The 12,744-nt window shown below is 35.9% G+C and overlaps 1 protein-coding gene across 1 annotated transcript in view; it reads left to right on the forward strand.

The window, feature by feature from the left end:
• The window catches only part of KATNA1 (katanin catalytic subunit A1), a 30,235-nt gene that overhangs the window by 14,842 nt on the left and 2,649 nt on the right, over nt 1–12,744 (forward strand). Inside the window, exons 5-8 of the mRNA XM_010993989.3 lie at nt 6,098–6,219; nt 7,038–7,143; nt 8,019–8,177; nt 12,530–12,656. Of these exons, the coding sequence (XP_010992291.1) occupies nt 6,098–6,219; nt 7,038–7,143; nt 8,019–8,177; nt 12,530–12,656 (514 nt within the window). The remainder of the gene's footprint in view (nt 1–6,097; nt 6,220–7,037; nt 7,144–8,018; nt 8,178–12,529; nt 12,657–12,744) is intronic.

The raw sequence follows: 12,744 nt of genomic DNA on the forward strand, positions 1-12,744 counted from the left end.
TAGGGTTTGGGTTGTAAGCCTTATAACCATCTGTGGTTTGTAGAGCTCAATATCCTATACCTTTTAAATTTTATATCTATAGTTTTATACCCTGAGAAATGATGTGTAGAATCTGAGGTACTATAATCAGCAAATCAGTTGTCCAAGATAAATTAAACTGAATTAATATGATTTGCTTGTTAAAGCAGGCAAATATAAAGCTTTTCACAAATATAGCATGATGGTTAAGAGTATGGGCTTTGGAATTAGGTAGACCTGTATTTAACCAGCAGCCCTGCTGTTTCTGGCTGTATTACCATAAACTATTTGGTCTTTCTAAATTTTGTTTCCTCGTGTATAGTTATTTTTAACACCTGTCTCATAGGGGTTTTGTCGGATAAATGAGATAACATTTTTCGGTACCTAGTACATAATCAGTAACTATTAGTTATTCTTTCCAAGACATTCCAGGTAACTGAGATTTTTACTGTATTTGCTGTTAGCTTAAACAGTTTTACCATTGCATTAAAAATTTTTTTAATGAAATATTTTAGAAGTTGATGACTGCACTCAAAATACCCTTTAATTTATCTAAATCCAAAAGTAGAAACATTAAAAGTAGGATAAAAACAAATTGCCCAAAAGGAGGCTCACTTAAAAAAAAATAAGTTCTTATTTATCAGTGAAAGTATTTTAGCCTTCAGTTTAAAACATACAGTGTTTCCACCAACCTTTGGTTCTGCATTGTTTCAGGAACAGGGTAAGGGGAGAGAGTATAGTAAATAAACATAAAATTGGCTACAATAAAAGGAGGTCTTATCTGTGTCTTTGCTGAGTATAGACATTGCTTACTTGCTGAAATCCTCAAGAGTTGACTAGCAAAGAACAGATGTATAGAATAGCTTTTTTCTAACTGAATCAGCCACTGTGTCTTTGTTGAAAATATATGCCCAGTGTTGAGAAACTTATATCTGGGGAGACCAGACTAATATATTTCAAACAATTATAGAACAATTAGATGCTAAACAGTGATGGCAGCTAGTGACTAAACATAGCAGAATTCTTGCAAGGGGAATGTGGTACTCAGAAAGCTTTATGGAAGAGATAAAACCATTAAGTCATAAAGGATGAATAGATTTTTTTCCAACTTAAAATCTTTTATTACATTCTCATTAGAAAATAGAACAAATAAAAGAAAATTCAGACTCACATTCTTATCCACTCAGTGTTTTGTTAATGTCATGAATATGCTTCTAATTCTTTTCTATATGCATGATTTTTTTTAGCAATAACTAGAATTATAAAGTAGCCTGTTCTGTTCAATAAACAATGCATTCTGACAGTCTTTCTATGTTGAGCTACTATTCTTCTAAATAGTAGCTGTACAATGACTAGAGAAAAGGAAACGAGCACAGAACAATCTCATTTACTGTTGCATCAAAAAGAGAAAAATCCTTAGGGATAAGTCTATCTTAGGAGGTAAAAGTTCTGTACTCAGAAAATGAGCTAAGGTAAGATATGGTAAGATAAAAGACACTTACGAAAGAAATTGAAGACAACACAGATGGAAAGATATACGTGCTCATGGGTTAGAAGAATTAATATTGCTAAAATGACCATACTATCTAAGACAATCTACAAACTCAATGCAATTCCTATTAAAATACCAATGACATTTTTCACAAAACTAGAGTAAACAATTTTAAAATTTATATGGAAACATAAAAGACCCCGAATAGCCAAAAAACCTTGAGAAAAAGGAACAAAGCTAGAGGTATCATGGGTCCTAATTTCAAACTATACTACAAAGCTACAGTCATCAAAACAGTGTGGTACTGGCACAAAAACAGACACATAGATCAATGGAATAGAGAGCCTAGAAATCAACGCTTACTTATATGGTCAATTAATTGATGACAAAGGAGGCAAGAACATACAATGGAGAAAAGACAGCCTCTTCAATAAATGGTGCTGGAAAAACTGGACAGTGCCATGCAAAAGAATCAAACTAGACTACTCGCTAACACCAAATATGGAAATAAAGTCAAAATGGATTAAAGACTTAAAAAGTAAGACCTGAAACCGTAAAACTCCTAGAAGAAAACATAGGTAGTACTTTCTTTGGCACTGGTCTTAGCAGTATTTTTTGGTAGGGGAGACAAAAATAAATAGGACTACATCAAACTGAAAAGCTTTTGCACAGCAAAGGAAACTATCAACAAAATGAAAAGGCCACCTACTAAATGAGGGATATATTTGCAGATGATATGTCTGTATTAGCTTTTTCAGTGGTTGCTCTAGATTTTATATATATGGAATTTGTAGTGGTACTGGTATTGTCATGTTGCCAGTTTGAGTGAAGTACAGGAATCTCTCTATATCTCTTTATCCTTCCCCATTTGTAATTGTTTCAAGTATTTTCTCTACATTCATTTAGAGCACCATCTGTGTTACAATTTTTGCTTCAACTGTCAAACGTAACTTAGAAAACCCAAGAGGAAAAAGCCTTTTGTATTTACCCATATTTTGCTTACTGTGTTCATTCCTCCTCCCTGATGTTTCAAGATTCCTTCTTAACTATTGTGTCTTTTCTGTTAAGAGAACTTCTTTTAATCTTTCTTTTGGGTTGTTCTTTCCTGGTGACAAAATTCACTTTTCCTTCATCTACATATGTTTTTATTTCTCTTTCATTTCCGAAGCATATTTTTGCTGGGTAGAGGATTCTGGATTGGCAATTCTTTTCTTATAGCTCTTTAAAAATTTTCTGCCTCTTCCTTCTGGGGTTCTTGGTTTTCAGGAGAAATCTGTTTTATATAAATCGTTTTCCCCTTTAGGCAGGTATTGTTTCTCTAGATACATCCTTTTTTTTTTTTTTGTCTTTAGTTTTCAGAAATTTAGTTATAATGTGTATTGAAATGGGTTAATTTGTTGTTTTCTAATTCTTTCTGAGATTTTCTATTTTTTAGTTTGTTTCAAACATGTTGAAACAAACAGTGGCTTTTAAATCTGTCAGAAAATCCTAGTACCTGTCATCTGAGTTTTGTCATCTGTTGATTGCTTTTTTAAGTTTCAATTTGAGATTGTGGTTCTTGGTATGACAAGTGACTTTTTTGTTGAAACCTGGACATTTTCGTATTGTGTTATGGTACTCTAGATCTAAATTTAAACCTACTCTTTTAGCTGACACTGCTCGGGCAGGGAAGGTTAGGGGGAAGAGGAGCCATCCTTGCGAGGTAAAGGTAGAAACCCAGGCTTTCTCTTCCCCAGCCTCTGTTGACACCTGAATAGTGGGAGATGTCTTCTTACTGCCACTGAGCTGTGGTAAAGGCTCTCCGTGTAAACTCTAGTGAGACTGTGGCAAGTGGTCGGGGCCTTATACTGTCTCTCTGCTAGTCTTCCTCTGACATAGTCTCAGTGCCTCGTGACTGCTAGGTGGGGTGGAAGGTTCCCTCTGTGGTCTCCACTGACTGAGTGGGGATCTTGTTACTGGTTGGCAGGGATGAAAATTCCAGCTCCCTACTTGGCCTCTGATACCACCCTGATGGGGGTTTTGGATGCCTCATAACAGCCTCCCAAGTGTGGAAATCTAGACTCCCCACTTGGCCTTTGCTGGCCTGATTAGGGCTGGGCCACAGCCTTTTCTGTGGTGCTTTACTGGAGTAGAATGTCGTTTGCCAGCCTGTCCCCTTCTTGGTCTTATGGCTAGAGAAAGCAAGCTTTGGTTGGGGCTTTCTTTGTTTGCCCATGTTGTGGTTTCTGGGTTGTTGGCTTCTTCAGCCTCAAGTCTGGATATATGAAAGAAAAAGAAAACCCAGAGAAGTCACCACCAACTTCCATCCAACTTCCCTTTCTGGTCTGCCTTGTTCCCTGTACCTTTCAAAGTCTTATCTTGTCATAATGTATGATGCCCAAGGGTCTTGGTTCTCCTTAGCAGAGGGAGCAGTGACGAGCGCGGCTGCTCCATCTTCCTGTGAGAGAAAGCCCTGCTGTCATTTTTAATTAACTCTTTTGAGACAGTGAAGTTGGATTTTGTGTTTCTTACTTTGCCAGCCTTTAAAATAACTGAGTTTAAACCCAGATAGTCATCTCCTGATCAGCTGGCCCATCTTCAAGTTTATGTTGAGCACTAAAAAGGAGTCTGCCTTCTTTTTCATCTCTCTGTTGCTTTCTTTCCTCTCCTGGTAGTTGTTAGTAGTTTCACCTATTGAATCTGTGTGTGCCTAAAGGAAGTTGTACTAGTTCAACTTATTAAATAAAATCTGATGTGTATATATGTCATATATATATGACTGAATCACTGTGCTGTACATCAGAAACAATCACATCACTATACATCAGAAACCAACACAACGTTTAAACTAACTATACTTCAATTAAAAAAAGCAATCTTTTATGAAATTAAGAATAAATAAATAAATAAATAAATAAAAATCCTATTTAAAAATATTAAGATTTGAAATTCCATTCCAGCTCCCCTTGGCAGACCTACTATAGAACTGTTTCTCTTTTCTGCCTAGCTTAAATTTGTTTTGCTGTGTCTGCAGACATTCCCCCAGCACTGTGTTCTAGGAGAAAAGAAAGAGAACTAGAAAGTGCCTTCTGTTTGTGCCTCCCTGGGCTTACAGTGTAAGTTCTCCGTAGTCAGGGACAGTGTCTTCTTTCTGTCCCCCACGGCTGCTAGCACAAAATAGGTTCTTGATAAATATCTCTGAATGATTAACTTCATAAATAAGAGATAACCTCCTCTTTTAAATGTTACACAATACCTTCCTTGAATTTTTATGTCACTATTGGATATTGAATATGTAAATTGTGAGACGAGTGCTTCTTTGGTCATCCGGTGTGAGACTAAATATCATAAATATTGGCTGCGTCTAGACTGACTTAACTACAACTTTAGACCACACCAGTGACAAAGAAATTGTCATGTTATGGGCAAAAAAAAATGTTAATGAAGATGGTTTACCAGTCCTAGTACCTAAGACTAAATAAATAATCATTTACACTGATGCAAAGTTTCTTATATTTTCTTGACTCATTAGATTCATGAGTGTCTCAGTAATTTTTTTACAGCAGCTCTAGGACAAAAAGAAACCTATCCATTTATGAAGTTAGGTTCAAATAACTGTTTATGTCTTAACAACACGTGTTGGACACTGCACACTTTCTCAGACTTTGGAGGCAGGCATTCCACTCTCATTCTTCTTCCATACTGATTTTCCCCACTGTATCTTCTCTCACCGCAATTGCCAAAAACCCAGCTTCACAAAAATATGGCATCATTGAAAGAAATTGTGACAATTGAAAAGATTGTGACAATCTTAACATGGGGGCAGGGGGTAGGAAGGGACAGACTGGGATTTCAAAATGTAGACTAGATAAACAAGATTATACTGTATAGCACAGGGAAATACATACAAGATCCTGTGGTAGCTCACAGCGAAAAAAAATGTGACAGTGAATGTATGTATGTTCATGTATAACTGAAAAATTGTGCTCTACACTGAAATTTGATACAACATTGTAAAATGACTATAACTCAATTAAAAAAAGTTAAAAAAAAAAGAAAAAGATCGCAACAATCTTAACGTAAAAACTGAACTACCTCGAGCTGAAAGTTCACCCAGTGTTCAAACAGATGTTACTGTGTTTCCCTCAAAAACTAAAAATATCCTGCAGTGCCCTGTGAGTTTGCCATCGTGCTGTGGGTTACTTTAGTGCACAGCTTGAGAACTGCAGCCCAAATGGCTGTCATCACAGAAACTGGGAGGGAATCCATCTAAGGACTGAGGTGTCTCTTCTGATTTTCGCTAGTAACCACAGTGTATCTCAGAATCAATTTTTTTATTCTTGTCAGTTCATATGCATAATATTTTTATTTTCTTTAACACTATTGCCATACTTTTTATGTAAAAATAAAAACTGAGTATGAAACTCTGAGGTTGATGTAGAAGGACGACTTAGAGTCTTTGATTCTTTCCTTATTACTTGTACTATTACATTAGCTTTTGAAAAAATGTCACTTGAGTTCAATCTTTGTTTTTGATTCACATAAACAAAATGTAACTTTTAAGTCAATCAAAAGCTCTTGTTTTTTCCTTTTTCTCTATTTATGTAGAACAAATCACCTGCTGCAGTTACAGAACCAGAGACAAATAAATTTGATAGTACTGGATATGACAAAGACTTAGTAGAGGCTTTGGAAAGAGATATAATTTCTCAGAATCCCAATGTTCGATGGTAAGTTATATCACAACAAAGTAATTGGGTACTGATGATGCTTTTTGAAATAGAAAATGGAGCAAGTGTGGGCATGCACTGAAGACTCATCCTTGAGGATGGAACCCCAGAGTACATGAAATGTGAGCATGACACATAATGAAAAACTTCACTGTGGTTCAGGCTGTACTAGTTTTTGTCTGATATTTTTAAATTTAGTGAAATAAGTAGTAATAAAATAAATTTTTTATTAAATTTAAAAAATCCTATATACAGAATGGGAACAGGATCACAAAATTTTATCATCTTTTTGGGACATCCTCTAATGGTAAAACAGCGGTGACTCTTATGCATGTTATCTATAAGTTTATCCAATATATGTTGCTTTTATTTCACACACACATATACTCCCAGTTAGATAGAAAGAAAGAAAGAAAGAAAGAAAAGAAAGAAAGAAAGAAAGAAAGAAAGAAAGAAAGAAAGAAAGAAAGAAAGAAAGAAAAGAAAAGAAAAGAAAAGAAAAGAAAAGAAAAGAAAAGAAAAGAAAAGAAAAGAAAAGAAGGTGGCATGATAGTACTTAAGAGTAGGCCTATAACCTGTGTTCTCATTCACCAGGTAAAAAATCAGAACTGCCAGGAATTAAAGATTCAGATTGTGTTCTTTCCACATACTGGTTGGCATAGCAGGCCTCAGCACATTGTGTTAGCTCACCAGTGCTAGGGAGAAACTTAGCATTCTGTCAGCAATGTAAAATCATGTGCTTCCAGTGAATCTCAAGAATGACTACACAGAATTAAATATATAATCTAACGTTGTTGGTAAAATATCTTCTCTTTCAGGGATGATATTGCTGATTTAGTAGAAGCTAAAAAGTTGCTTAAGGAAGCTGTGGTCTTACCAATGTGGATGCCAGAATTCTTTAAGGGCATTAGGAGACCATGGAAAGTAAGTGTACTGCTGTTACAGCACTGTGAAAGCAAATGGCAGATGCATTGCTGTAGAAAGTCAATGTTTGTCTGTATTGTGGGAAGTGAGAAGAGAAAATAGAGTATTAAGTAAAACAAATTTTAAATTAAAAACTATGTTGTGTTACACAGAACTTTGCTTAAACCAAAAACTGTTATGTGGTTCCCAGAATAAGAAATAGGTACAATGTGATCTTTGGAAAATTGGACACATAGCAGATTTATAGTGAGCTTACATTTGCAAGTATAAACAAGTCACCTAATGCAAAAATATTTCATTTTACATGTCATGGTACGGAACTTGTATCTGTATTTCTTGGAATTGTTCTTAAGAAATTAATAAGACATATCTGCATCTAATGAGTTACTTTTTTAAAGTCATGTGCTGATTTGAAAAGAGACTGTCCAGAAACTCTTGGATTTGGAAAACATGCTAATAGCTAATTCTGTACTTATTTTTAAAGATTCTTGAAATGTTAAGTGATAAGCAAGATAAAAAGTTATAGTCATGCTTTGAGTACAACTATGTAAAAAAAAAAAACAAAAAACTAATTTGAGCAGAAAGACCAGCAGGAAATATATCCAGATACTAATGGTATCTGGTATGATATACAATATCAATATTATATTGATTATGTTTTTCTTATTTCTTAGTTCCAAATTTTTAATTATGTTGTTACTTTACTTTTGTAATGGAAAAAGTAAATGTGTGAAAAAGTATTCTGTTTACCTTTGTCTTTTATTTGTCTTAATATTTTTAAAAGTTGGTTGAAAATTGATCCTTACTAATGGAATTGTTGTGAATTAGAACAATGGCAGGTGAATCCTTTGTTGATGCTGTTCTGTTCCCAACAGGGAGTGTTGATGGTTGGCCCACCTGGCACAGGGAAGACCCTCCTTGCTAAAGCAGTAGCTACGGAATGCAAGACAACGTTCTTCAATGTCTCTTCATCAACTCTGACTTCCAAGTACAGAGGAGAGTCTGAGAAGCTTGTTCGTCTTCTGTTTGAAATGGTGAATGTTTGAGACAACTCTAATGATTCTTTACCTCTGAAAGGGGAGAAAGTGAGTTGTAACTATCTCCAGCACACATGTAGAATCACTGGCAGGATGACTTGTGCCCCGAGTGTGATTCCTGTGCCCTTGCAGCCGGAACTTTTTTACTAACATGAATGACTTGCATTTCTCTTTGTCTCCTCTCCTCTGGAGGACGGGCTTTTCTCTGTTAGCTCATGGATGTGCTCACATTACAGGATCTGCATTGTGATACATACTGATCGGCTCTAGCAATGTGAAATTATATGCTTTTTCAATCAGCAGACTTGGTTATAATATAGTAAATGCCGTGTTATAACAATCATGAGAAAAAGATGAAAATCTTAAGTAGATATGGAGCTTAGATTACCTCCAATATATTAACTATACCAAATACCCCGACTTTAATGACCCAGTCTTTGGATTAAGTACATTGAGTTTTTTTTCCTTCTTGCCCCACCACACAACTGAGTATCAGTAGAAGTGTAATTCAACAAGTTCTGGTTGAGTGTTTGGATGGAATTCAACAGCTTTTTCACTTCACAGATTATTTCCATCTTACCTTATTTAAGAAATTGTATATTTACATGCATGAGGACAGAGTTATGCATATTATATAGACAGTGACAAAGCTTTATATTCTTAATCATAGTGAATAAAACCTTAAATGACCATGCTAATATTATACCAGATCTTCCTTCCTAGGCTCAGAGTAAAACAAGCAAGCAAACAAAACCCCTCACAATTTCAGGTTATCCATTTTCTGTAAAAGCTTCTTCCTGTTTCACTTCCCATTTTCTTTCTTCTTGAACTTCGATAATTTATAAGGCAGGATGCAAATTCTGGTAGGTTCTCATGGATTATTAATAGTCTACCCCACAATAGGAGTCTAATGGAGAACCTCTGAGATCATTTGGAAAATTCACACGCTATTTGCTTCAGGGAAGAAAATTATATTGCCAGAATAACTAGGCCTTTTTAAAATGTAAGCTAAATAGACTGAATGGCGAAGTGTGGAGTCCTTAGAGTTAGGTGGCCTGGGTTTAGTTCCCACCTCTGTCACTTTCCTAGCTAGTTAACTGGGAAAATTCCTCTCCCAGTCCTCCCAGTCCTCAGCTGCTTTATCTACACGAGGAGGACAATAATTTAGGACCTACCTCTGTAGTGTTCAGAGAGTGAAATCAGCTAATACATGTACACTGCTTAACACAGAGCCTGACTCATAAGGGCTCATAAGTATTAATGTTGCTGTTTGAAAATTATTTGATATATTTTTTAACGTAGGATTTTATATTTGGGAAAAATGACCATTTTCTTCTTTGAGGGAAAGGCTCTTACAGAGTGCTAATTTAAGTATCTTTTTATAGTGTGGTTTATAAAGGCTTATCAAACAGCTTATGTTTGACTGGCTTCCCTAGTATTGCCTAGGAAAATCTTAACCATCTTTTTAAAAAATCCTTGCTTACTTAGAGTATGCTCTTTGAGTTGCTCACTTCAGCAGTGGCTCAGTCACAAACCAGTGCCTGCAGTTTGGAGCTTCTGCCTTTCTGAATTTTGGTTATGGCCCATTTGAAACCATCTTGATTTTTTTCTGTATGTTATATGGACTCTCTCAAGGAGTAAAATTGTACTGCCTCTTATATCTTGGTTTTGACTTCTCTGTAGATAACTGCCTCTCTCTTGAGTGCCCCTCACCAAGAATCCCTCCAAGTGAGCATGCTTCAAGGCCTATATTTTGAATGAAGCCAATTAAATATTACTAAAATCTGTCCAGAGTTTTTCATATGACTTGGTAACAAAGCATACAAAAACTTAATTGTATAATTTTTGCTGTATTGTCAAGAACTTTTATTTTCAAGTGTCAGAAATCTAATCAAATGTATTCAAACAGAAAGAATAATATATTGGGTCACATAACTGGAAATGATCAGAAGGTGCATTTTAGAGTTTCAGGCGTAGCAGGACCCAGCAATTCAAGTATCCTCAGGAATTGTTTCTCCCTGAGCTTTGGGCTCTTTTTACCTGTGGGTTGTCCTTGACATTGGCAGGTCCGTATGGTGACCAAGATAGCCGTCAGAAGCCTAGGCCTAATTTTTGTTTTCCTTATGGTAATCCCTGAGAAATTAGTCTTCAATTCTCGGTTGTTCCAAGAGATTTAACATTTGGCCTCTTTTGAATCACATGCTGGACCTTTCATTCTGGCTAGAGATTTGGAGTGATCTGATTGGCCGGGCCTGAATCATACCCTTGGGACTCCAACAAAGTTGGCTCTCTTGGTGGAATAAGAATGAGAAAGAGATGATTTACAAATGAAAAAGAGAGTTTCTCTTACCAGAAGAAGGGGTGCCCTGCAGGCAAAAACAAGTAGTGTCCCCTTCCCAGGTCATCCAAAGCCAGTTTACATGTGCCACACAGCTTCAGCTTTAAGTCAGACCATTCCACACACCCTCAGTACTGGGAAAGAATCAGTCTAGTCGTTTCTGCTTGGTGTGGCAACAAACAGATTGAAAGTTAATTTTTGTCAATGTAGGTTCTCTTGGTAGCTGGTTGCTAGCTAGAATTTCACTTACAAATTTTCTTTCATGTTTGCTTTTTTCTTTCTTTCCCTCCATCCAGTTTTTTTTTCTTCCCCTCTGTTTCTTGAAAAGAAAGTACAAAAATGTTTGTACATCATACCTAAAATCCAAATAAAGATGTCTTACTCAAAATGGTATTATCTTTTTAGAGGGGATAGATGACTTAGAATTCAAATTTTTAACTAGAAAAGAAAATGAGATTTAAATATGAGGATTTTCTAAGTGAGCAGACTAAAACTAAATCCATATTTTGGAGGCACAGTGCTTTCAACCCAGTTAATTGCCTCATAGAGGATACTAGATTGTAACCTCATGGCTCAAAGAATTGAGAGGCCCAGTACACTTGGCATGTTCAAGTCTAATGTTCCCTTGCTGTTGTGGACTTCTATTTTTAGAAAAACCTTTAAAATGCTGTTTGTTCACTTAAGCTGTTTTGAGAAATCTTTGTCCATTGAGGTTCAAGATTTCTTGTGCCATGATTCTATAAGTTTGGATATTTTGTTTAAAAATTATTAACAGTAAGCTTTAGTTACTGTAATAAAATGCTTCTTTTAGAAAAGGGTGATACTATTGAGTCCTGACACAACTATTTACTAGATTAATACTTGACTAGATCTATTACGTAATAGATAATTTTCCCCATCCTTTGGTTTAAGAAAGAAATGCATTTAATGTACAAAAATAAACTTAGGGAATATTATTCAGCCATAAAAAGAAATGAAGTATTCCATCTGCTACAATATTGACCATTGAATGTTGCATGCTGAGTGAAAGAAGGTAGACACAGAAGGCCCCATATTGTATGACCCCATTTATTTAAAATCTCCAGGTTAGGCAAATCCAAGAGACAGAAAATAGATTAGTGATTGCCGAGGGCTAGCAGGAAAGAAGTGCAGGTTATCTTTAGGGGACAATGTGAATGTTCTGGAATTTGATAGTGATGATGGTTGCACAACATTGTGAACATACTAAATACTGAATTGTACACTTTAAAATGGTTTAAATGGTGAATTCTATGTTATATGAATTTTATCTAAAAAAAAAACCCAAAAACCTTAGGCCATATAAATTGACTGTTAAGGATATCCTTAAGGATTGTCCTCTGAAGGATAAAACTCAGTTGACCCTTCAACAACATGGAGGTTAATCCACATATAACGTATAGTCAGCCCTCTGTATCCACGGTTCCTCTGCATCTGCAGACTCCGCCAGCCGCAGACTGTGTAGAACTGTAGTATTTACTGTTGAAAAACATCCACATATAAGTGAACCTATGCAGTTCAAACCTGCATTGTTCAGGGGTCAGCTGCGCTTGTGTCAGCCAAATGAAAAATAGCTATTTAATTAGAATTTCTTAGAGGGAATCTATATGATTTTATTTAAGGTAATGATTCTATTTAACAAATTTTTTTCTAGAACTTTAGAACACTTACCAATATCTGTACATGTTTTCCCACCATTGTTACCCATATCATTGTTGTGACAGGATAATCCTGTATTTATACGACTCATAAATAAATATAGCCAGTTATAGTATTGAATAGTTATAGTATTGAATGGTACAGAGTTGCCATGTAATATTTAAGTATATAATTCTATGTTAGAAACTGTATTTCAGCTGTTCCAATTCTGTCCTTTCTCCTCAGAATTAGGACAAGAGGGAGAGATGTGCAGTGTGGCTATGTTCTAATTGCTAAACTATAGATTATTTTTAGATGAAATAAAAACGTGGTGTTGCATGGTTTCTTCCTTCAGGCTCGATTTTATTCTCCAGCCACCATATTTATTGATGAGATAGATTCCATTTGTAGCCGCAGAGGGACTTCTGAAGAGCATGAAGCAAGCAGAAGGGTGAAAGCCGAGCTGCTGGTTCAGATGGATGGTACGCACGTGCCTATGTGTGAACTGACTAAGCCCCACTCCTAGTGCTAACCACACAGCTCCAGACAACGAAGTGGGGGGGGGGCAAG

This window comes from Camelus dromedarius, chromosome 6 (assembly GCF_036321535.1).
Source record: "Camelus dromedarius isolate mCamDro1 chromosome 6, mCamDro1.pat, whole genome shotgun sequence".
In the NCBI taxonomy this organism is placed as follows: domain Eukaryota; kingdom Metazoa; phylum Chordata; class Mammalia; order Artiodactyla; family Camelidae; genus Camelus; species Camelus dromedarius.